We start from the raw sequence: 26,014 nt of genomic DNA on the forward strand, positions 1-26,014 counted from the left end.
TCAGGATTTGCCAGTAAGTACTTTTATGGCATGCAGACAAATGTGCATACAAGGTTTCTGTACACAACTATTTCTTCCCAGTAATAAACATGGAAAAGTGAAGATAAGACCCTCCTCATAACATGCGAAAAGTACTAAATAAATACAAAGCAGCAGCAGTAGTGGTTGTTTCAGTTAAGTGATAATAATTCAGGTTCTGTGCTCAAACACCAAACAGATCATTTGCAATATTAGTGGAGGCACTAAATCACTAAACCTTGCTTATCTGAAAGCAAAAATCCCTTTCAGGCCAAAGTCCTTTGGTGAAGATAGCAAGTTTTGAGCCTGGGGAATTCATACCCACTCACAGATCTAAACTTGTGCCAGTAAAAGGCTCAGAAAATTGCCGAGATCGGTAGGATAGCAGGGGCAGGGGGAATCGTACACCTAGAAAACTTGAACACATTTCTGTCTCCAAATGACTATACCCCTTTGCAGTTTGTCTAATCCGGCCAAAAAATTTACAAGCTTCCTAACTCAGGGCACAGACCACCCAATTAGGTTTTAAAATATAGTATGTCTTAAATTACCTTTATATCGGCTTCATTTTGGTTATCCAAGATCTTTGATGTTATGCTCTGGTTTTTGGCAGATGATTTGCTTGTTGTAGTATGCATTGGTTTCACAGGATGAAGTCTGAAAGAAGCACACACAATTAGGTCAGGCAATCCTATAGTACTTTGTACCTGAACAATTTTGTGCAGTTCTCCTTTTGGTCTGAAGGGTTAAACCACAGAGCCTAGGACTTGCCGATCAGAAGGCTGGTGGTTCAAATCCCCGCGACAGGGTGAGCTCCCGGTGCTCGCTCCCTGCTCCTGCCAACCTAGCAGTTCGAAAGCACGTCAAAGTGCAAGTAGATAAATAGGTACCCTTCTGGCGGGAAGGTAAATGGCATTTCCGTGCGCTGCTCTGGTTTCGCCAGAAGCGGCTTAGTCATGCTGGCCACATGACCTGGAAGCTGTACGCCGGCTCCCTTGGCCAATAAGTGAGATGAGCGCCGCAACCCCAGAGTCGGCCACAACTGGACCTAATGGTCAGGGGTCCCTTTACCTTTGGTCTTGCTGCATGCACACATGTTCCTGCTTTGGCTTCTAAAAAGAATTTTCCTCTTCTACGTACCTCTATTAGTGCAAGTTTAGATTTTATATTTACTGTTAAAACAGAAGATTTATTCTGCCCTCCTCTCTACACTTCAAGACTTATTTAGAAGCTCTCAAATAAAAAGTTTTACTTACCTATTTATTTATATCCCTTTAAGGACCTTGAATACATGCCCACCCACCCCCAATTTTCCTCACTACCACCCTGTGAAGGAGGTTAGACATAGAGATAAGAGACTGGCCCATCACTGAGTGGAATCCTAGTCTGACACTCTTGATGGTTCTAAACATCTGTTCCTCCTCCCCTCCCCCAAATAAAATATGGTTGGTTCCTTGGATATTTGTGTAGTTACCCAGATGTTTAGCAATTCTGAAAAATAGAGTTTTCAACAAAGTTTATTGCAAAAGTTTGCCTTGATTTCTTTTTTAGTTAAATTACACCCGTGGAACACTTCAGAAATCTAGGTAACACAAAACCTGTGCCGCAGTAAGTTGCACTGCACTTATGATCACAACTAACACTGCTTTTAAAAAAAGTTAAGCATTTATCCAACTGCTGCTTTCACTTATTTTGGCAGAACATGAAAACTATATTTAGTATTTTAACAGGACAGTGGATTTTAAAAATAAAGTAAAATTAGAGGTAAAATATGAAGTGCTGGTTCCTGTTTATGATACCTTTATTGTCATGTCACAACAGTGTGAAAATAGAGTCTGATTACTGCCTAAGCAAAACAAACCTTTGCTCAGTTTTATTCCTTCATTGACATTGCTACAAGAAATAGATACAGACCAACAGGGAAAGATTTTCACCTGTCCATAGGACACAAAATCCCTTACTGCATTAAAAAGGGGAGGGAAGAATCAAAGCCATGCACAGTATAGCACTTGAGCCTTTATCTTTGCCCCCCCCCCCCCCAATTCCTCTCACCTGAGCTTAGCAGGATAAGTTCCGTCACTCTGCAGATTCTGATTGGGATGTGTTTCAGAGGGTGAAACCCATGCCTGGAGCAGCTTCTTCTTGCCAGAGGGATCCACTTTGGTACCCAAGCCCTCTGCTGTAGCTTTTTTCGTAGGTTCTGCTCTATTACTGCCAAAAGCATCAGATTGGAAAGAACTAATAGAGTGAGAAGAACTGGGCAGAGGGGAAAGATGAACAGGCTTAACAGAGAACTCAGGACTATCACCCTGTCTATTTTCTTTTGCGCTGTCAGTATTCTTCTGCTCCAATCCCTTTACATCATGGCTTGCATTTTCAAGGGCTAGTGCTGAAGGTGCAACCAATGGTTTGTTTAGTTCAAATCCATCATCAGGAGCACTTGTCTTCATGAGAAGCGATACAGTCTGCCTCTCACCAGTCTCCTTTTTATTTGCTGTCAGCTCTCCCCCCTCAATGGAGGACCGTAACTCTGAGGAACCATCTCCACTCCTGGACAAATCTCCAGAAACTGCAATCTTTTCAGTACCTTGGGAATAATCACTCAGCTGCTCATCATCCGATCCCACTTCTGGAATAACAGAAAGGGTGGTGGGTTTTACATTCAGATCTCCAGGGATCAAATTGCCAGGCTGTGTGCTTGTTGCATAGTGAGGGAGATTGGTACTAATACTTTGAGAGGAATCCATGGTTCCACCATCTCTTCCAGAACTAAGTATATTGGATACTGAAGTTGCTAATGAGCTATCGCTTGTTAGTTTTTCACTAGAGATGAAAGAATTTTCTGTAGAAAATTCTTTATATGTAGATGCAGAGCTTGACCCATTTTCTGTTTCTGATTCATCGATCAAAGAAACAGATACACTCTTTTTTTGTTTCAGGGCACTTCTTGGTGCTGGCTTTGGGGGCTCAGAGAGAGAACTGCTACCCGACACAGTCCTCGGCATGTTAGGCAAAGGTGCGAGAATTCTCGGAGTTGGGACCGGTGGCTCTACTTTAACTGAGAAGCCGGCTTCAGCCTGTCTTTCCAAAGGACCCTCACTGTTATGAAGAGATTGTACATTTCCGTTACAGGGCTCAGGTGTGGCACAATGTTCTACATATAGTTCAGGTCTTCGCCTCTCATTCCTTTCAGTGGCATCTATTGAAATCTTGTTTTCATCATGCCAGCTCTCAACTGAATCTTCACCATCTGAAGCATCGTCGCCACTACTCCCCACATTTTCATCCTCAAGGGCAAAGGTTACTGACTTCTTTATGCTCCCTCGGTTTTCCTTAAATGGTGGCACTATGTGCACTTTGTCATCGCCCTGAGACTTCAGGATGAGTCCAACCCTATCATAAAACCGTGAAGAGTGACTGCCAGCTAGAGATCCAGGAAAAGTGGATACAGGATCTATCTGATTAGTTAAACCTTCCTTTTGGGGCTTCTCTGAAGGCACAACATGAACATGCTTGGAATCATCAAGGTTTCCTGCTAAGGAGGAAGTAGAGAAAGATGCTGGAGGACTGTTAAAACTTTCAGAGTCCTCTCCCACTTTAGACACTGGAGGATTATCAATATCAGAAAGCTGAAAAGCAGAAGGATCCAACTCAAGAACAGAAGTTGCAGGAACAGGCAGGGGAGACTTAGCAGAGTTTGAAGAATCCTCTATCTGGGATTCCTGTTCCCTTTTAGGAGCAAATGGTTTATTTTCATTTCCAGAAGCAGAAGAAGTAGCTATAAAGCATTCAGTATCTTGCTTGGATTTCTGTCCCCATTTTATAGTGAACGGATTGTTGTCACTAGCAAACCTATCAGTGTCCCGAGGTTGCTCTTCTGGATCAAATTTAGAGATAAAAGGGTTGTTTTTATTAGAGTGATAGGAAGGAGAGAAGAGAGAAGCAGAAGGAGGTACAGAAATAGCAGAAGTGGCTTTGGTTTCATCCTCTGAAGACACGCCCAGTCTGTAAAAAGGGACAAAATAAAACCTGCATGTCAGTTGCAGATGCAACGTAAGACAGGCAGAAACATTTTGAAGACAAGTTTAACAAGGCTGCTGCATGTTAAGCGAATAGGAAAGGTGTAGGGCTTTAGCAAACCACCCCCTTCATATTATAATTTACCTTTTAACAGCAGCAAATGCTTATAAAAGAAAACAACACGTTGCCTGAATGAAAGTGTTTTGTACATTTTAAAAAGTCTATCAGTAACATCTCTTTTCAATGGAACACCTTTTTAATCCCAATTACATTATAGCATTATCATAGTACAGTATTAGTAGTATAGTGAAATATACAAAGCACCAAGCATACGGGAGTAAGGCAGGAAACAACGTCTTATCCAAAAGTTGCATTCCACCAAGCCATAAAAATTGCATTTTAGATTGCTGAAAGGTGCAAATTTTAATCATTTTGCAGGAGCTGAACAGAAACAAGGTCACCCAACAATGTTAAAAGAATGTTATTTCACTAGTTACAACTGTAAAGAAAGAGATATAAGTTTAAAGTTAGAGCAACAGGGAGCAATTCTCCCACATGCACCAGTGTCAATAACATAAAAACAAAGCCAAGTCACTAATGGTGTTCACAGCACTTATATACATGTCTGAATATTTAAATATCAACTTTTCTGAGTCTTTCCTGCTCCATCTCAGTATTCCTCCCACCTCTACTTTCAGATGACAGAAGAGAGATAATATCACACTCCTCCCCAACTCAAGCAAGAAGGAACCACGAAGGACAACTGCCAGTAGCACTGGCTGTTTCTTCACGAAAGACAGCTGTTCTCTTTCTCCTTCCTGATTTAGAACTAATGCTTTAAGTTTGGGAGGGCTAAAGAACTTCAGGCCTTGGCCCACCTACATGACATTGATACAAAGACTTTAACCCATAATTGTGTTTTAAAATTCCTCCTTGCCACAAAGAGCAGCAGCTAGCTAGTTACACCAGTTTTCTGGGTCAGACAAGCCACCGTCTTTTCCTCTCCTCAGCAAAAAATGACAAGACATAAAAAGATGAGTGAAAACTAGCTCAGCTGCATTTGACCAGCTGGGCAAACACAACAAAGCTAGTGCCTGCCTTTCTTTTGATTCCTCTCCCTGTAAGTTGGGCAGTGGGGAGAAAAGATAGAAAGGATCAAGTTCAGCCAGCTGGGATACATTCTCTGCTAGACAGCATTCCATCCTGGAGGCAGAAGAGGGACTGACTTGCTCTCTTTGCCCTCCCCTTGCAAGAAAGTGGATCATCTTTGTTCTGAAGGCAGCATGCATTGCCATTTCCCTCCTTTCAAGAAGGCTAGAGACAGAAACCCTACAAATTACCTGCAGAGTTACTAGTCAACTGAAACCTACAAAGGGCATGCCTGCCCTATCAGGAGGAAAATTCTTACTCAGCCTGTAAAGTAAATATTTTCTATGACATACAATGAAAACCACTGGGTGGCAATAGCTTTAAAGCATCTCAAGATCTCAAAATTCATTTCTCAAGACTAACCTGGGCTTGACGGGTTTGGTCTGAGATGGTTTCACAGAAGCTGAGTTTTTTTCTGGCTTCTCTTCTGCTGAGATGTTTTCATCAAAAGGGTTCAAGGATGCCTTTGTGATTCGAAGATCTGCAGTGCTGCTCTTATCTGAGCTATGACCTCTTCTGTTATCCACAGGGACTTCAAAAGGATTTGCTTCTTTCTTAACCAACTCTTTTTCATTACGTTTTACTTCCTTTACCTTTGGAGTGGTGTCTGCATTGCTCTCTACTTCCTCACTAACTTTAGCTTCTTTTTTTCCTGTCATAAGAGACAGCAAGCCAGATTTCTTGTTCTCCTGTTTTTTGTTCTCTTTGGTTTCTTTTGGAGTGTCTGAAATAACTGGAGTGTTGCTTTCTGGCATATCCCCAGCACTCAGCAACTTGTATGATGGTAGAGTCATGGCTTTAAAGGACTCCAGTGAAGAAGACCCTGGTGGTCCTTTGTCAGAAGGTAGTCTTCCTGTTATTTCAGGTTCCTTACTGGGCTCAGAAGACAAGTTCTCCTGGGACAAAAAGAGCCGTTTTCGCTGGGATATCTGAGGGGAAGATAGAATGCTGTCTTTTGGAAGAGTATCACTTTTGGGGTCACGCTCCTCCATGTAAACGTGACTGCCATTGATACACACATTGGACCGGGAAGTGGGGTCACTTTTGGACTTCAATCCACCAAATAAAGAATGTACATCCTTCTTGGTGTTACTGGAGGAGATTTGGTTTAGTTGCTTGTTATCTGCACTACCTGTTCTCTTATGAGACTTGGTGGAAGGTGGATAAAGCAGGTTATCTTCATTTGTGGAGGGTTCTGAAAAGAAAGAAATCAGCATCAGAATAGTGAAAGCACAAGTCCCAATACTACTGAAAATACTAATACCTAATCCAGCCCTAGATCAACTGATGGCTCTTAACAACAGCAGTACACTGAGGTTGGGGACCACTGAGTTCCACCTGCATCCTACTCATTTACAACTAATAGGCACAATCATGAAAACACTTCTGTTTCTTCACAGCTTCCAAGCACTGCCTTTAAATAATACAAGAAGACCAGCTTTAACCATTATAAAGAAAAAGTTGTAGAAAATGGCACATTTTACTACTTAGCACGTTTTGTAAAGTTTGTAGAGTTAAAACATATGAGAAATTTATTCGCTTTTCAATAGACAATACTTACTCTCTGAAACAGGAGTTAAAGTGTCATCATCACTATCACTCCACCGCGATGAAAAGTCACTGGGATTAAGTCGAACTCTCTCTGTAACCGGTTGGAGAGAAGGTAACACAGACATGGACTGAGAGAGGTTGCTTTTCTGTAAACCAGGTTTGGAGAATAAGGTCTTGAACTTTGATTTTTTCTTTTCTTTCTCATTTGACTCTTCCTCACTGTCAGCCGGGGAGTGACTAATGCTAGGAACAATAGCTGAAGCTGTGTCTGGCAATCCATTGCCTCGTTTCCCCTTTAGCTTGTCTTTCAGCTTGCCAAATGGTGTCCGTGACTTATCTTTCATGGACAGATCAAACATGCTGGCTGTCATGTTGCTCCTCATGAATTGGATATCCACCTCAATCTCACCTCTCTCTTTTTCCTTCTTTCCTGGTTTGGAGTGAAGCTTGTACCATCTGTATAAATAAAGAACAGCAAAGGTTCAGCATCAGGGGCTTAAATATTTCCTACCCACCCTTTCCCCACAAGGTCTCAGGGTGCGTTATGTATAAAATAGTTAATTTTCAGTTCAAGCTAAACAGAGTCAGGTTCTCCATGTAAGCAAAATGCCAAATAGGTCTGTAGACTAATATTAGTGGCATTTAGCCAGCAAAGTCCATTTTCGAAAAAGAAAACAAAAAGTAAAGGGGAAGAGGAAGAGAACAAATAGCCTATTTTAAAAGAAGAACATGCTGTTATGAAATAATTTATCCATATTACCACATGAGTCTCAGAAATAGTTACTCTGGAAGCATCATGCAAAGATTTCTAAAATGCTAAGGACGTCACTCCTGGAACAGAGGGTCTTTACAGATCTGTGATAAGAAACTGGTAGCCGGCATGCTACCAGTATGTTGGGCATTTTCCCAAGATGTCTAGAAAAAGTTTGTTTTCTCATCCAAGTGAATATTCACAGACATACTAACACAGGCATAGGCAAACTCAGCCCTCCAGATGTTTTGGGACTACAACTCCCATCATCCCTGACTACTGGTCCTGTTAGCTAGGAATGATGGGAGCTGTCATCCCAAAACATCTGGAGAGCCATTTGCCTATGCCTGTACTAACAGAAGATATAATTACAGCTAACTTGCATCTTATGTAGTGGTTACATTCCTGGCCATTGCACATAAAAGCAAAATCACGTAAAGCCAGAAACCCTCAGAACCAGGTGTCTCGCTTACCTGGTTCTCGGCAGGCAGCATGAGGGCTCTAGGATGCTACTCTGTAATGTTTCCTCCACTCTCCATTTATTTGTTTGTTCTGCTCCACCCCCTGGCCCAAATCAGCAATCACGTAGGTAAAATAAGCATTGTGAGTTACCTATATTTCAATTTCACATTTTCTGTCCCAGGACTTCAAAGCTAGATTAAATGTGTCATGGTGTCACATATTTACAGACTTTGTCTAGAGCTTCATGGTTCTCAGTTAAGTCCTTGGAAGTGTGGTTCAATAAAGGGGATTACAATCATGTAATAATTATAAGCACCCTCACAAAACAAGTGTTTCTCCAGAATTGCTTTCTGGGGCCTCACCCAGATGATCAATGAGAACCATGCCAGGAAAGAGTTGATTTTTTACTGTTTAGGGCAATGGGTTCCTCCAAATATTCATATAATTTTGCTGCAAGACACAAGAAAGGCTCTGCTACTAAGCCGAGTCCCATGATGGCTTAACAGCTCCACCTAACCTGTGCTGTTATGCTCTGGTATCATGCAACATCAGCAAGCCTTACTAGTTCATGAGTTATGGTATAACACAGCATGACCTTGTCCATTTAAGGTTATGCCATGAAGACATCCACATAAAAGGTACCAACAGTCAGAGGAACTCTGTTTCTGCACTAAAACCCAAGATGCACGCCATCTTAGATTGTCTAACCTTTTTACTCCCTGAAAGGCACAACATGAACCAAGACAAATTCTGCAGAACAGTCTTGAACGGAGCTGGATACAGGAGAGGATACAGAGCTAGAAAGAGAGAAAATGAGAAAGTCATTACCAGGAAAGTTTTAGAACAGAAACAGCAGCTAACGTACAAAAGCATGCAATTTCTCCCAAAATATGGAATTTTCTGACAATATTTTCAGGAAATTGCATGCCTTAAAAGCATACATATCAAAACAGGAAAGGAAACAAAAGAGAAGAACTAGAGGAGGGAAAGCACTAGAACACAAGTGAGTGATTTTCTATATTCACATTTTAAAAGCTCATCATTTGGCCCAATTTCCTAAAACAGCGGATAGCATGGTGAAACTATTTCTAGGCAAACTACAGGAAGTTATTGCATGGCTAAAAGATTACCCTTAAAAAAACAAAACAAAAAAGCACATACAGTACTACCACATCAGGGAAAAGGCCTGTCAGAAATAATCTCATTGACATCTAATTCTTTCAGCACAGTGACGTGTTTCTGTTTTACGAATAAGCATCCAGTCTTGAGATCTGGCAACAGTTTCATCCAAATTTCAGATCTCCCTGCCTTCAGACGAAAAAATATTAACTGGTCTGAATTGCGTCTTTGCATTGTCTGTCCACATGTTAAGGGTGCGGTGTTGATTAGTGAGCTACCTCTTAATTGATAGATTCCGACATAAACCTTGAAGCCCCAATTTTCATCTGTAAAACTAATAAAGTGTTTCAACTCTGGCTTGTGCTGTTTATTCTAACAATAAAGTGTTATGAACAAGACATTTGTTTCTAACATACTTTGAATACTTATCATGGCTGTATAAAGCAGTCAAGACTGCCAAAGTAAACTTGGTAAGCCTGCTGGACTTGTTACGTTAAATATTTGAGTATGAGAACTGCCATTATTCACAGTAAGACACTTTTAAAAGAGTTCTTTACAAACACTGTTTTTGTAATACACTGTGACTTACAGTTTTAAAAACTAGGATGTTTAGCTCAGTCTAAAAATATGTTTGCCAAACAGAAGGGTATTATGCATTCTTACGAAATGTTGCTTTTTGTACTCTTAACACAGATAGCCAAGAATCAAGGTGCACATACACATTTTAAGGGCAGGGTTTGTTCTACAATAGCTATGGAAGCAGGCATCAGTGGAAAATTACTATACCACATTATTTATTTTATCAGTATTTATATTTGAATCTATTGCTCTTCAGATGTGAAACTCTAATATCATTGCTGGCCAATAGAGCTATGTCCACAACAGCTCACCTGACAGTACTAGATAAATTGCTTGAATAGCACAATGTGGCTAAAAAGCTACCTAGGAACCTGGATTGAATATTGCTTTTGTAATGAACTCACAAAGTGGTTATATTACACAAGTCAGGATGGGAATAATACTAATCTGCATTACAGGCTTGTTTGTAAAGAACAACAAGAAAGTGTATATGAGGCTATTTAAACTATATAAAATGCTAAGCAGATTTTTTTTAATTCTTACTCACTGGTTTAAACCTTATAAGATTTAGTCACTGAGAATACAGCTCTTTAAGTAAAAGCAAGCAACATAAAATGGCACAATATGAAGCATAACTGGGTAGGTGTGAAATCCCAAGGGCTATCAACCTATTAAAGAAAACTTAACTGATCATGAGTTTTAGTCAATTTAGTCTAACACCCTAAGGAAGTTAGATTAGTCTCAACCAGAGCCAGGGCCTTCTCAACACTGGCTCCGGCCTGGTGGAATGCTCAGTCTCATGCAGGGGTCGGCAACCCGCGGCTCCGGGGCGCCTCTTCCCTCATGGTGCAGGGAGCGAGGAAGAGGAGGAGGAGGGCGGCGACAGGAAGGCGTGCCAGAGCGCAGCGGCGGTTCTCCCCTCAGGTGGACGCGGCTGCCACTGCCACCGACGGCCACACACAGGCGCGTCCACACGCAGGCACGCTCCCTTTCACTGTCCGCAGCCCGCCCGCCCTCAGGCCCTGCGCACCGCGTGACGTCAAGAGCCGCCCACCCAGGCCACGCTCTCCTCAGCCCCGCGCGCGAGGCACCTGAGGCGAGGGAGAGAGAGCGCGCACGCTTGAGGGAAATGGCGGGGCGGGGTTTGTGTGTGTGTGTGTGTGGGGTGGCGGTGGTGCTTCGGGATCCTTTTCCATGCCTTGCTTTTGAGTGGCCGCCGAGTTGAGGGAGAGCACCTGAGGTGAACCACAAAATGGGCCCGCCCTCCCTGTCAGGGAGGAAGGGGTGAACTATGTCAGTGACAAGGAGGGGGTCCAGAGGTAGCCAGCAGGAGAGGCGGGGGAGCACGAGAGCAATTGCAGAGGGGGGGGGGGCTGTTAGGCACCAAAATCCTGCATGCGGGATTCCCCCCCCCCCCCCGTTCTCTCGTGCCTATGCAATTCCTGCCCTTCTCCCTTGAGATTTGCTGCAGAGACAAGCAAATGAAGAAGAAACGGAAGAGTATTAGCTGACATGTCCCCGGATCCCATGGAAAGCACCACAGATTCCTTTGCTTACCAGCTCTTTTTATTTTAAGTTGGCTTCAAACCTGTAATTGTGTAGGTGTATGTATGTATACATATACACACATAAATATTCATATCTCTTCCCTCTCACCCAGTTTCTCTGGCACTGGTTTATAAATGCTGCTATGTAGAAATGATGAGAAAGTTGCACCAGCAGAAGGAATGGATATGCGCTGTTAGTTAGTTAGTTAGCGCACCCTGCGGCGGGGTCGGTCCCAGCGCCTGCCAACCTAGCAGTTCGAAAGCACCTCCGGGTGCAAGTAGATAAATAGGGACCGCTTACCAGCGGGAAGGTAAACGGCGTTTCCGTGTGCGGCTCTGGCTTGCCAGAGCAGCGATGTCACGCTGGCCACGTGACCCGGAAGTGTCTCCGGACAGCGCTGGCCCCTGGCCTCTTAAGTGAGATGGGCGCACAACCCCAGAGTCTGTCAAGACTGGCCCATACAGGCAGGGGTACCTTTACCTTTACCTTTATGTATGTATACATATACACACATAAATATTCATATCTCTTCCCTCTCACCTTCCTTTCACCCAGTTTCTCTGGCACTGGTTTATAAATGCTGCTATGTAGAAATGATGAGAAAGTTGCACCAGCAGAAGGAATGGATATGCGCTGTTAGTAAAAAGAGAGGGAGTTGAACTGCAGGGAGGGACGGACACTTTTCTATGTATTAATTTGTATAATGCCCTCTATGCACATGGTGCTTTGCAAAAAATGGATATGAGAGGTACCATAACCCTCTTTGCTATCTGAAATAGACTCAGGGAAAAGAGAGAGAATGGGGGAAGGGGAAGAATGTGTGGTTATTTACATTTGGCTTGTTTTGTGGCTCCCAGTTTTTTTTTCCCTTCGGAAACGTGTCCAAGCGGCTCTTTTTGTCTTAAAGGTTGCAGACCCCTGGTCTAATGAGACCAGGGCCCTGCGGGATCTGATTTCTTTCCGCAGGCCCTTTAAGACAGAGTTGTTCCACCTGGCCTTTGGCTTAGAATCCATTTGATTCCCTCCCCCTCTTTCTTTTTCCTTTCTCCTCCCGTGAAGAAGCTGCATCCTAATGTTTTAATGTTATATCTTAATGTTTTAAATTGTATTTTAATCAACTTGTTTTTATTATTGGTTGTTAGCCACCCTGAGCCCAGTCTTCGCTTGGGAGGGCAGGGTATAAATAAAATATTATTATTATTATTATTATTATTATTATTATTATTATTATTAGTCATGCTGGCCACATGACCCGGAAAAACTGTCAGCGGACAAACGCCGCTTTCCTGGGCCTGTAAAGCGAGATGAGCGCCGCAACCCCAGAGTCATCCGTGACTGGACTTAACTGTCAGGGGTCCTTTACCTTTTTATTTTTTAAACTAGTGTTAGAAACTCAGATATATAAGCCAGTCACCAAATGGCACAATAAACCTTGGTTACAGTTGCCACAAAGGAATGTCTAGGCACCTTTTTTGTAGTGGGATGATTGATTGATATATTATTATTATTGTTGTTGTTGTTGTTGTAAAAGTACAATACAACATCTCAATACAGAAGTATGGGGAGGGGATGTTTTCTACAAACAATGGCCAGCTATATATGGGAAAATATGTTATAAAAGTTGTATAGCAGTGCTAGGGAAGTGCCCTGAATATCCTGGCCAATACTCCTTTGAGTGGGTGGTGTGGGTTTCATTCCTCTTGGATCAAGCCTCGGTTCTTTAGAGTATTTCTTTGCAATAGGGAAGTGCCAAGTCCTAGTAACCTCACCACTCCTACCTTGTCCCATGATGTTTGTTTAGTGTTCATTTCCCTTTTCTCTCACTTCCTCCTCACTATTAATTGCCATCCAGTTAGTATTTTGACTGGAGGAGTAATCAGAAAGAGTCCAATTTATCAAATTCTGCTGTGGTGCTAACAGTTAGTTTCTAGCCTTGATTCAGCCAATCCCTTTTTCCATATCAAACTGAGTTAATATTTTATAGAACAAGACCCAATAACCTCCAAAATATAAAAGTGTTAAATTCTAACCAGCTTTTTATTTTATTTCACTGCATCCTGGTAACCAACATCTCTAAAGAGCACCCGCTGCTCAGTCCGCTGCAAACCAAGATTTAAGGAGAAGACAAAGATGCCAACATTTAGGGGATTCACGATTATAGAGCCTCCTAAACTAGGGTCCATCTTCCAAAGGAATTAACTAAATTTGTATCAGCTACTCGCCTTGACAACTTAATGGAACTTCCATGTTCACAAGCATTAATACCACTGAATATCAGTTGCCAAGGCAGCAAACTGAGGAAGAACTGGCGGTTCCACACCCTGCTTGCATGTTTCCTGGATGCATTGAGATAGAATCATAGAACTGTAGAGTTGGAAGGGACCCTGAGGATCATCTAGTCCAACCCCCCGCAATGCAGGAATATGCAGCTGACCGCTATCTAGAGCAGGATACAAATTATTTTATTTAATAGCTGTTTATTCTTCCCTTTAGCTAAAAGTAGGTTGTTAGGGAAGTTTACAACAATGGAATAAAATTAAGTATGCCAACTACTGTGTTCCAGCAGGACTCTGCTCAGGAAAGGTATCAAAAGGATACTTTACAAGTTCTTCAAAGCTTGCTTGATTGTTTAATAGCCCACCTTCTTCTCCAACGAGCTCAAGATGGCATACGTGATTCTACCCCTCCTCATTTAATCCCCATAACCCTATGTTAGACTGAGAGCCAAGGTCAGTCAGTGAGCTTCATGGCTGAGCGGTCACTTGAACCCTGGTCTCCTAGGTCCTAGTCTGACACTAACCTTTACACCACACCAACTCTTTATATTATGCTGTAGCACATTATACTGCTGTTTATTTCAAGTTTTAATACAGTGTTTTTAAAAGTTTGATCCCGCCTCTGCTTGCAATGTTTGCTTATTGCATTTTTGCCCCACCCTTACTTCAAATAACTATGTATGAGTGACATACATAGTTCTCATTTCCCCATCCCATTTCATTCTCACAACAACCCTTGTGATTGATTAGACTGAGTGCGACTCGCCCGTGGTCTCCCAGTAAACTCTATGGACAATAGTGGAATCTTTACTAAAAGTGGCATTTTTAATCCATGAGCCATCCTGTTAAGAGCTTAGCTTTCGCTGCTGTCAGATAAACAGCTGAGATGAATAATTCTCATGCAGCATGCTGTTTGACACCTGTTTGGACATGTGGACCTTGAGCCTCTGACATACATAGGTAAATTGCCTCTGAACCTGGAAATGCCATTTAGTCAGCAGGAAGTCAACATCTTCAAACAGAACTGTCATCTAGTCCAATGCCCAACGGATTCAGTGCAGGAATCTTGCAAATACACAGCTTCCTAAGCAAATGGGCATCTAGCCATTGCTTACAAACCTTCATAGGAGGAGATCTCACCACTTCCCAAGGCAGTCTGATCCGCCTTTGAACTACTCATTCACTTAAGAAGTTTCTCCTAACGTAAAGTCAAAACCATCTTACTTAAAAGTTTTCAGTCATTGCATTTACATCTGTCATCTGGAGTAACATAGAACAAATCTGCTCCACCTTCTGCATCACAGTCTTTCTCCTCCTTAAAATGCAGCCACTGGAACTCGACAAAGTACTACATATATGATCATACTAATTGATGCTATTCTTTAGTCACATATCTGGCACACACAACAAGTGCACCAGAAAAGGAAGCCACCAGATGCACAACAGGTAAAAAAAATATATTATTGTGCCCAACAAGTTTCAACCCAGAACTGGAGCATAGAACTGAAATTAATTTTTTCAAGAGGAGTGAATATAGTGATACTACTTATGTTGCCAAAATTAAAATCCATTAATATACAAAACACTGAACAACAGACGAGTAATTGAAATCGTCATATTTAAGTCGGATTTCACCTGCCAAAGCGTCTTTATCTCCTAGTTTGTGTTCCTATTGATCACATTACCTTTTACAAAACCGATCGACCAGAGTCGAAAGGCGGCAAAACTAGATTTTGGCCCATCTTAGCTGGGAAGGTGTGCGGCCAAGAACAGAAGCAAACTTCGGGGGGGGGGGGTTGGGTGCGTGGAGGGGTGTGACACCTTCAGAAATACCTAATTTGGCTGCATATCAAGAAGATGCCCAATCAACCCGGCTAATCCTACACTGCCCACAACACTCTGGCGCATGCTTTGAAGTTAGAGCATACCCTTATCCGCATTCCTTCAGAAGTCCTGCTATGACTCCCTAAACAAAGGAGGAGCGAAAATCAGATGCAATTGAGGAGGTCTATCTGGGCAGCTCAAAAAAACGAAGATCATGGCTACTGGTCCCATCACCTCCTGGCAAATAGAAGGGGAAGAAATGGAGGCAGTGAGAGATTTTACTTTCTTGGGCTCCATGATCACTGCAGATGGTGACAGCAGCCACGAAATTAAAAGACGCCTGCTTCTTGGGAGAAGGGCAATGACAGGCCTAGACAGCATCTTGAGAAGTAGAGACATCACCTTGCCAACAAAGGTCCGTATAGTTAAAGCTATGGTTTTCCCAGTAGTGATGTATGGAAGTGAGAGCTGGACCATAAAGAAGGCTGATCGCCGAAGAATTGATGCTTTTGAATTATGGTGCTGGAGGAGACTCTTGAGAGTCCCATGGACTGCAAGAAGATCAAACCTCTCCATTCTGAAGGAAATCAGCCCTGAGTGCTCACTGGAAGGACAGATTGTGAAGCTGAGGCTCCAGTACTTTGGCCACCTCATGAGAAGAGAAGACTCCCTGGAGAAGACCCTGATGTTGGGAAAGATGGAGGGCACAGGGAGAAGGGGGCGACAGAGGACGAGATGGTTGGATAGTGTTTTCGAGGTTACCAGCATGAGTCTGACCAAGCTGCGGGGGGCAGTGGAGGACAGGAGTGCCTGGCGTTCTCTGGTCCATGGGGTCACGAAGAGTCGGACTAAAACGACTAAACAACAACATCTGGGCAGCGCCTGGCACCAGCCCCCTCCCTCCCTCCCTCCCTCCCTCCGCGCATGCGCCCCGCGCCCCAGCAGGTAGACTGCTCCTGGCAGCGGGAGCCCCACGTCCCCTCACCGTGTGCTTCGGCGGCCGCCCTCGGAGTGCAGCTCGGCCAGGCTGATCTCGGCGCGGCCCAGGAACTTGTCGAGGCCGAGCAGGGCGCGGTGGAGGACGGTGAGCTGCAGCACGGCCGTGGGCCCGGCCGAGAGCGGAGGCCCCCCCGCCGACAGGCTCCTCCGGGGCGGCGGCGGCAGCTCGAAGGTGGCCTCCTCCCGCCACACGGGAGAGCCCAGGCAGCGCTCGGCCACCGACGTGGCGAACTTCTCCTTGCCCAGCGCCATCACCGCGTAAGCGTCGCTCCCGCCGCCGCCGCCGCCGCCGCCCTTGGCCTTGGAGCGAAGCCCCCGCGCCTGGAGCACCGTCACCTGGACGTGGGTCGGGGCCCAGCGGGGCCCCAAAGACGACGGCGAGCCGGGGGCCGACATGGCTTCGTCGTCGTCGTCCGCCTACCAACCGCTCTCTGCCGCTGCCCGGGAGGGACTGAGCGGCTTCCCTCGGGTGAGGCGATGAGGAACCCCACCCCAAGTCTCGCGAGAGCTTCGGCGCCCGGCCCCGCCTCTTTTTTTCCCCCCGTTCGGGGACCTTTGGACTACAGCTCCCATAATCCTTTGGGTCCGGGCGCACTAGGGGCTGGAATCTTGCAGGTAAATTGTAGGTCCAGTTTTCCCTTAAACTCAGTGATCTCTATATTTTCATGTTAAGGGGACTCGTGAGTCCCCTTCCGTACCATTTCAGGGTTGTTGTTGTTCCCCCCCCAAAAAAAATATATATATATTTTCCGAAACAATTATAAACCGTGGGCAACAATACCTGGGCGCGATTTAAAATATATCTTAAAAACAATTGTAAAATTGAGGAATGTTAAGATGTCAGGGGGTAAGAGATAAAGAATTGCAGCAGTAACTAAAAAACTTAAGGAAACTTTATGAAAGGGAATTAAGACAATGGACTTAAGGGTTGCTAAAGAATCATTAAACAAGGATGCAGGGATGGGGAGGTATGGGGAAGTCAAAAGAAAGAAGAGTATGAAATGACGAATTTGAAGTTACATGGGTTTAATTGTTTTGTGTGTCTTGTTTGTTTTTTGTTTTTCTTTTGTTTGTTCTGTTGTGTTTTTACTATTTGTCTGAAAAACGAATAAAAATTAATTTTTTAAAAAAAAACAATACCTGGGCGCGAGTCTAGTTATATGCGGTCTGCAGGCAATGTCTTTGCGAGCATATTCCTAAAAATGCATGAATGGTGAATATAGCCTCTCCACAGACAAACGGAAGCAGCTGATGGGAGATCATTGTTGTATTCCTCCTTCGCATATGGAAAGAAAAGAGGCTAGTTTTCAACAAAGGCATCTTTTTAAAAAGCAACAGGTTGAAAGGGGATAAGGACCCTCTTGAGAACCGATACACTTCAGACGTTGGATCCGATATATCGAATGCCTAACCTCTTGTCGTATAAAAGAAGTAGTTCCTACCGGTGCTTCCCAGGGGGTACTCAAGTGTACACAGTACCAGCACGTCTTTTCGTTGTTGCTAAAAAGTGTCGCACTTACTGTAACAATTTCATGGTGAGTACTGGGCACCTATTTTTCTAGAAAAAAGCACTGGTTCTTACTATTAAATCTGCAAAAGCCCTAATCTCTTTCTCTGCTTTTTAAACTTCACTGCCCCACCATTTATATCTCACTTGATAGTAATAAAACCTCGGAGCTGTTTACAAAAGAATAATGATTCTTCTTAGGACTTGAGTTCTAAATAGATCTCAAATTCAAAGCTGGGGAACAACTGCTACAACAAAACTCATGCCCCCAAGATACAGAACCCCTAAAGCAGGAGTCGGGCAACTCAGGGCAAGGGGGGGTGGAGGAGAATGTGGCCCTCCAAGCCTTTCTGTCTGGCCCTAAGGGCTCTCTCCAGGTCACACTCCTCACTTGGACCTGCCTTGAACTTGCCTTGAGTGCTTTTGCCTGGCTGGAATGTGTCCTTGAACATTGATAAGTCCTTGGTTGCCTGACTGGAAGATGGAGAGGTGTGTGTAGAAATTAGCCTACAGGGCTAAGGCAAAATTTACATTTGCTGCTCGTTCCATAGGACCCTTGGAAGGTTGCCAGAAAGGACAGAATGAGGCCCTCAGGCTAGAAAAGCTCCTCACCCCTGCCCTAAGGACTGGGATAACCCCATTGCAAGGCATCCTTCTGAACACCCTTGTATTATTAACACACAGACAAACTTGAGAGAAAGAGAGAATTACTGTTGTCAGTTAACCCTTGAAGAATTATGATATCATCCAAGCCTGAAAATCCATACTTCTTCATTTTAAGAAGTTCCTTTTAACAGCAGCCCACAGAAATCAAGCATAAAGCTTTTTCCTGGAGATGTCATAAAGTAATGGGGAACAATTTGCCTGCTTAACTGTGGTGTGTCAGGCTGCGATTGATAGGAGCAGGGCTATTTATTTATTTTAACTAGCCTAAGTGTCAATCTGAAATACAGATGGTGAAGCTGTTCTGATTGCCCCTTGATGCCGGGAAATGGTGTCTGCTGAATTTCTGCCTGTGCTTTTCCAGGTAAGTCAGAGGGGAAAGGGTGACATCATTTCCTAGCACATGCAGATTAAGAGCTAGCTCCAAGTTCATTCTATGCATTACAGTGAATTAACTTGCCCAGCCCCACATTGGGATTAGATAAAAGGCAGTAGCTTCCAGTTCTAGACAATTCTGAATGTACTGAATTTCTGTTTGGTTTTTTCCCCAAAAACAAATTAGACTCTATTTCGCATCAGAACAATCTTTTAAAAATAAATAAACAGGTCCTGCTGTCATATTGTTTGGCTGCTCCACAACTGAGCAGGTGACAAGGCTTTTATTCTTTGTTTCATCGTTATGGTTTGTTGCTGTGTACTAAATTTAAACCTTAGACTAAAGCTTACCTGGCAGCTATGTTTATTTTGCTGACGTGATGGAATCCAGTTTGGGAACCAGAAGTTCCCACCTTTTTTATGTAGTAGAAATGCAGGCATTTTTGCCATCCAAGGGATTTAGTAGGATTTCGGGGGGGGGGGCTATGTGTGCAGAATCACACTCTACAGTGGTGCCTCGCAAGACGAAAAGAATCCGTTCCGCGATTCTCTTCGTTTAGCGGTTTTTTCGTCTTGCGAAGCAAGCCCATTGACGGCTTAGCGGATTAGCGCTATTAGCGGCTTAGCATTTAGCGGCTTTTAGTGGCTTAGCGGCTTAGCGGATCAGCTGATAAGCAGCTTAGCGGCTTAGAAAAAGGGGGGGGGAGGAAAAAAAAAGTCGGAAAAACTCGCAAGACATTTCCATAGGGAAATTTGTTTTGCGAAGCGCCTCCAAAACGGAAAACCCTTTCGTCTAGCGGGTTTTCCGTCTTGCGAGGCGTTCGTCTTGTGGGGCACCACTGTATATTGATTAATTAAACCATACTTGTTGAAACTAACGTTGGACCTGTTATAATATCACTCTGCCCGACTTCTATATAAAAATGTATTACATGTGAAAACCTTATCTCAATATTTCATGCCTGAGAAGCTTTTTCAGTTGAATACTTAGTTATTTATAGATGGGACTGTTCTGTTGCTTGCTTATGTTGCAAGACAGATACAGCATAGCACCAAGCTGAACGCAGCACATTCGTCAGCTGAGTGGAATTTCCTTCTCTGGATTGCTAAAATGGAGATGTAGAGTTTTGAAAGAAGGTCTCCCTGGATGTGATTTATTCACAAAGTAACATTATAGCAGGGACGTGGGTGGCGCTGTGGGTTAAACCACAGAGCCTAGGACTTGCCGATCAGAACGTCGACGGTTTGAATCCCTGCGACAGGGTGAGCTCCCGTTGCTCGATCCCTGCTCCTGCCAACCTAGCAGTTTGAAAGCATGTCAAAGTGCAAGTAGATAAATAGGTACCGCTCTGGCGGGAAGGTAAACGGCATTTCCGTGGGCTGCTCTGGTTCGCCAGAAGCGACTTAGTCATGCTGGCCACATGATCCAGAAGCTGTACGCCGGCTCCCTCGGCCAATAAAGCGAGATGAGCACCACAACCCCAGAGTCGGTCACAGCTAGACCTAATGGTCAGGGGTCCCTTTACCTTTAACATTAAAGCAAGGCACCTGTGAATGCATGCAATCCTGAGTGTATCAATCCTGATTTCATGTGGCTTTAATGTCATGCAGCCTCCAGAAAGATATTAGAAGAGGCCTACTGGATCAGGCAAAAGGTCCATCTGTTCCAGTATCTTGTTCTCACAGTGGCCAGCCGGGTACCTATGAGAAGCCCACAAGCGCAACAGTGCCCTCCCTTTCTGTGGTTCCCAACAACTGCCATTCAAAGGCATATTGCTTCCAAAAAGTGTAGGCAAAGCATAGCCCATTGTGGCTGATAGACAGTGAAAGCCTTATCCTGTATGCTTTTATCAAGAGGATGCAGCAGTTTGCTTATGAGGAAAGGCTGCAACCTTTGGAGCTTTTCAGTTTAGAGAAAAAAGCATGTTAAGAGAAGATATACTAACAGACGCATGATGTGAAGAAAGCAGATAGAGAAAGGTTTTTCTCCCTCTCCCATAGCACTTGTTGACACCCAAAGAAGCTGAATGCTGGGAGTTTCAGGACAGGCCAAAGAAAGTGCGTCTTCCCACTGTGCATAGTTAAACTATGGAACGCATTTCCACAGGAAGTAGTGATGGCCTTAGAAGAGCCCTCTGCATTTTATTGTCATTTTCATTAACAAATGGATTCTCATGCACACTTCCCCCTAATATACAGTACATATTTTTGGTTGAAGGACTGCATCTTTAAGAGCTTGAGCTTGCTTTCCTCCCCTTCCTTTCATTTCATTTTCCTTGTGTGTCATGTCTTATGAGTCCGAGGGTAAGGACCGTCTTAGAATTCAATTTTGTAAGTTGCCCAGAGAGCCTTTTTTTTTTTCTTTCTAAAGGGTAGGGCAGAAATTCTGTAAACAAAGAAGTGCGTGACAAAATTCAGTAAAGAGCAACTTTCTAAGGACACCTGTGTGCTAGTTTGCATACTGTTTCAGGAAGTGTGAATTAGGTCGGTTCACATCAAAATGCAAACTGCTCCAAATCACTCATCCACCAAATCACTCATCCACTCATCCCAACCATAGGTGTCACAAGTATTTTGGGGGGGTTGGTTTGCTTAAAATAACAATTGAGCTAAAACACTTTTTCTTTGATCAGTGTTGGGAACGATGTAGAGGAGCGCTTGTTTATTGGAGCACGTGCTGCTTAACTTCCAGCCTTGTCCTAAGATCGGTTGCCGACAACAATCTCTACTCTCCAGTGGGCGGTGTATGTGTTGTCAGATTTCCAAGTTTTGTTCAAAGGAAAACAGAGAACATGGGCGGGATATGTTGTAAAGGACAATGAGCATCAATAGCTTCTCCCCCCCCCCCAATTGTGTTGCTGATAATTTAGCACCAGGCGGTCCTGTTCTTTCTAGAGAAACCAGGAAAAGAGCAGGCAGGTGGAAAGTGTGCCGCAGAGTTTCGGTGTTTGTTGGCTCATGGCTCTGATACGCTTTCGAAGGGTGTGGTGCTCCTTGACTCAAGAATGAGGATAGTTACTCATTTGCACATGGGTTAGTGAACAGTGATCTCACCTGTTTCACATCCCTCCTGGCAGGTGCCCAGTGAAAGCCTTCTGTGCCCTGTGTTCCTTGCATACAAATCATTAGATTTGTGCTGAACAGGGAGAGCCTGGAGGCAATGAGGTACTGTACACTGTATTACAGACAGGTTGCTGGACTTAAGCTGGTGTATTCACTTCCTGGACAATGACTCTCAGGATGCAACTGCATGTCATCTCAGGAAGCCCATATACTGTGCTACAAACCTGTGTTCCCACACGTGGCACCTGTAAGGGAGAATCAGCAGGAGGGAGGAGTCCTTTAGCCCTCCCGTGCCTGCCAATTTTCCTCTGCAAAATGCCTCTCTGCTGTAATTTGTATTTGCAGGCAAGGATCAACTAGAGTGCTGGAACCACTCCTCTACCTGCCCAGGCTCATTTGAAATACACCTCAGATGTAATTTGTACTTGCTTAATTGCATGTGCTTAACCCCTACGGCACCTGCCAACTCTCATTGTATTTGAACTTGAAGGGAAGAATTGCCAGAGGGAGCGCTTAACTCTTCTTGCTCCTGCCAACTCTCCCCCGCTTCGAGGAAATGTCGGTTTCATAGCTCAGCCTGAGAGAAAACATTTTTAAGTGACATAGGGCAGGGTTGCGGAACCCATGCCTACCCAGGGTAGTGTGGCAGGTGCAATGGGAGTTTATACGCAACAAAATATGGAGGCCCACAAATTCCATGCCCCGGACAAGCAACTACTCTATGAGAGAACCAAGAGGTGGGGGGAAGGAACAGGTTACTCTTCAACCTGCCAATATTCACCTGCAGTGCCTCCCCCCCTCCCCAATCTCCAAACGTGTTTGCCTTATGAGAAAACCCAGAGGGCAACCTGGATTATGAGGGGGCAACCATACATTTTTATTCACCTGCCTGTCCTCTCTCAAGCATAGTCTGTTAACCTATCATTCTGCTATATTCCAAAATCTTCTTAATCATTATTTTAAAACTGAAACATCAGGAAATGCCTTTTTAATCATCACCATCATCACATCACCATCATCATCATAATGCAGAGAGTCTTGTGGCACTTGAAGGACAAACAGATGCATTACGGCAAAAGCCAAGGATAGCCAATGGTGTCCTCCAGATGTTGATGGATACCAACTCCCATCAGCCCCTGCCAGGATGGCCAGTGGTCAAGGATGGTGGAAGTTGGGAGTTCAACAACATCTGAAGGGCACCATATTGGCTAATCCTGGCACAAACTTTCTAGTCCACGGAAGTCTATACCATAATAAACTATACTGTGTGTGTGTGTGTGTGTGTGTGTGTGTGTGTGTGTGTGTGTGTGTGTGTATACATACACATACACATACATACTTGCACAAGCTTTCCTTGTGAGAGGAAGCCAGGGAGCCAGTGTGGTGTAGTGGTTAAGAGCGATAGACTTGTAATCTGGGGAACTGGGTTCGCATCTCTGCTCCTCCACATGCAGCTGCTGGGTGACCTTGGGCTAGTCACACTTCTCTGAAGTCTCTCAGCCCCACTCTCCTCACAGAGTGTTTGTTGTGGGGGAGGAAGGGAAAGGAGAATGTTAGCCACTTTGAGACTCTTTAGGGTAGTGATAAAGCGGGATATCCAATCCAAACTCCTCCTCTTCCTCTTCCTTCCGTGAATACCTTCTCCTCAGTAGCTACCCACTTGACTGGCAAGAGGTTATGGAATGCCTTTGAATTGCTTCAGCTATTGTTGAATCAGTACAGAGAAATCTACTGTGGGAGTAAACATTCTTCTGAGCATTCTTCATGCCTTAAAAAAAGAAAAGCAAACAGCTAGGGTTTATTTACTTTACTAACACACCCAGATTCGGAAGCTGGTGCAGGCCAGGCGATAGTCAGGTAAATAAATACAGAACAGATCAGAGCCTTGAGCACTGGGGAATAGTGGCAACAAACATAGGAAGCTGCTTTGTGCCGCCTAGGGAGAAACTTATTGACAGTAAGAGCAATTTGATGATAGAACTAGAATGGCAGCCAAGGTGGTAGGACTGAGCTGAAGTCTGTCGAAGAAAGTGCTGAGCTTAGCCTCTGCTCCTTCCAGTCCTCCTACCTAAGCTGACTGCTTCCTGTTTGCTATTTCACTAATATATGCATTTTTATGTACAGTGGTACCTTGGGACGGTAAAACCTCAGCGCCTAGAACTTGCCAATCGCATGGTTGGCGGTTCGAATCCCCGCGGCGGGGTGAGCTCCCGTCTGCGGTCCCAGCTCCTGCCCACCTAGCAGTTCGAAAGCACCCTTAAGTGCAAGTAGATAAATAGGTACCGCTTTATAGCGGGAAGGTAAACGGCGTTTCCATGTGCTGCTCTGGTGCCGGTTCGCCAGAGCAGCTTTGTCACGCTGGCCACATGACCCAGACGTGTCTGCGGACAGCGCTGGCTCCCGGCCTCTAGAGTGAGATGAGCGCACAACCCTAGAGTCTGTCAAGACTGGCCTGTACGGGCAGGGGTACCTTTACCTTACCTCGGGTTAAGTACTTAATTCATTCTGGAGGTCTGTTCTTAACCTGAAACTGTTCTTAACCTGAAGCACCACTTTAGCTAATGGGGCCTCCTGCTGCCGCCGTGCCGCCGGAGCATGATTTCTGTTCTCATCCTGAAGCAAAGTTCTTCACCCGAGGTAATATTTCTGGGTTAGCGGAGTCTGAAACCTGAAGCGTCTGTAACCTGAAGCTTATGTAATCCGAGGTACCACTGTACACTTTAGCATACTAAGGTAAAGGTAAAGGTAAAGGTACCCCTGCCCGTACGGGCCAGTCTTGACAGACTCTGGGGTTGTGCGCCCATCTCACTTAAGAGGCCAGGGGCCAGCGCTGTCCGGAGACACTTCCGGGTCACGTGGCCAGCGTGACATCGCTGCTCTGGCGAGCCAGAGCCGCACACGGAAACACCGTTTACCTTCCCGCTGGTAAGCGGTCCCTATTTATCTACTTGCACCCGGAGGTGCTTTCGAACTGCTAGGTTGGCAGGCGCTAGGACTGAGCAGCGGGAGCGCACCCCGCCACGGGGATTCGAACCGCCAACCTTTTGATCGGCAAGCTCTAGGCGCTGAGGCTTTAACCCACAGCGCCACCCGCGTCCCTTTTAGCATACTATATAGATCTATATTGCAATAGAGTTGGGTGGCAGCATTTGGAGGAGAACCGGATTGCTGCATAAATTCCTCACAGTCCTGTTCTGGTCTTGCAAGGGACTGGGCAGCAAAGCAGCAAGGTGAGGCATCGTCACACCATGGAGTGGCTAACTTGGCTCCAACAAAGGCAAGACGCACCAATGGTTTGAGTCAGTATGTAGTCTAGTGATTAGAGTGTTGGGTCTAGGACCTGGGGTGCAAATGGTTCAAATCCCTTCTCAGCCACAATTCTCATGGGTTGAAGACCTTGGGGCCAGTCAACATCTACCTAACCTACCTCACAGGGTTCTTCATCATCAAACCTTTTATTGGCATCACATACAAACATCCAAAACAAATCAGTACAGAATTGCCACTTCCCCAGTGGCACAAAACATTTGCTAAAAGAAAGGAGGCAGAGCAGTCTATCATCACATCTCTTGGTCTCCAGGGAGATCAGACGTCTGCAGTGTATTTTGACGACAAAAAACCAAATAGAGATATTTAGCCACTAACTTGGTGAGCTCATGATCATTCCACAGTAATAGAAAATATATGACCTCCGACTCTGGTTTCCATTTAGGCAGTGGCGTAGCGTGGGTTGTCAGCACCCGGGGCAAGGCAAGTAATTTGCGCCCCCTAACCCTAACCCCCAGATGTTGCGCTCGGTGCGGCCGGCCCCCCCTGCACCCCCCCACGCTACGCCACTGCATTTAGGGATACAGAGTTGATCGAGAAATTGCTGGCGGAGATCAGCATATAATTTACAATTGAGAAACATACGTGTAAGGGCTTCCACCAGGTGGTCTTCACATGGGCAAGTTCTTTCTCCTTCCACCACACAGGGTTCTTGTGAGGATAGTATGGGGAGGGTGAGAACCATGCATCCCACTTGGGACTCCTTACAGGAAAGGTGGCCTGTAAATATAATAAATTTATGAATAAATTCTCGCTTCATGGTGTCTACTTGGCAATTTCCAT

General features: G+C 44.6%; 1 protein-coding gene across 6 annotated transcripts in view; it reads right to left on the bottom strand.

Annotated features, from left to right (window-relative positions):
• RAB11FIP1 (RAB11 family interacting protein 1) overlaps positions 1 to 16,791 on the bottom strand; it is a 39,956-nt gene extending 23,165 nt beyond the window's left edge. Inside the window, exons 1-6 of one of the 6 annotated variants that reach the window (XM_079954924.1) lie at positions 16,283 to 16,789; positions 6,749 to 7,194; positions 5,551 to 6,382; positions 2,327 to 4,023; positions 2,071 to 2,218; positions 570 to 675 (exon numbers count right to left, since the gene is read on the bottom strand). In XM_079954924.1, the coding sequence (XP_079811050.1) occupies positions 570 to 675; positions 2,071 to 2,218; positions 2,327 to 4,023; positions 5,551 to 6,382; positions 6,749 to 7,194; positions 16,283 to 16,692 (3,639 nt within the window). In that variant the 5' untranslated portion in view covers positions 16,693 to 16,789. Of the gene's footprint in view, positions 1 to 569; positions 676 to 2,070; positions 4,024 to 5,550; positions 6,383 to 6,748; positions 7,195 to 8,659; positions 8,749 to 13,838; positions 14,107 to 15,401; positions 15,447 to 16,282 lie in introns of those variants that run through there. The other 5 variants (XM_079954926.1, XM_079954925.1, XM_079954923.1 and 2 more) reach the window with 5 other exon arrangements.
• Between the last annotated feature and the right edge of the window lie 9,223 nt (positions 16,792 to 26,014).

Source organism: Podarcis cretensis (assembly GCF_951804945.1).
Source record: "Podarcis cretensis genome assembly, chromosome: 15".
Lineage (NCBI taxonomy): Eukaryota > Metazoa > Chordata > Lepidosauria > Squamata > Lacertidae > Podarcis > Podarcis cretensis.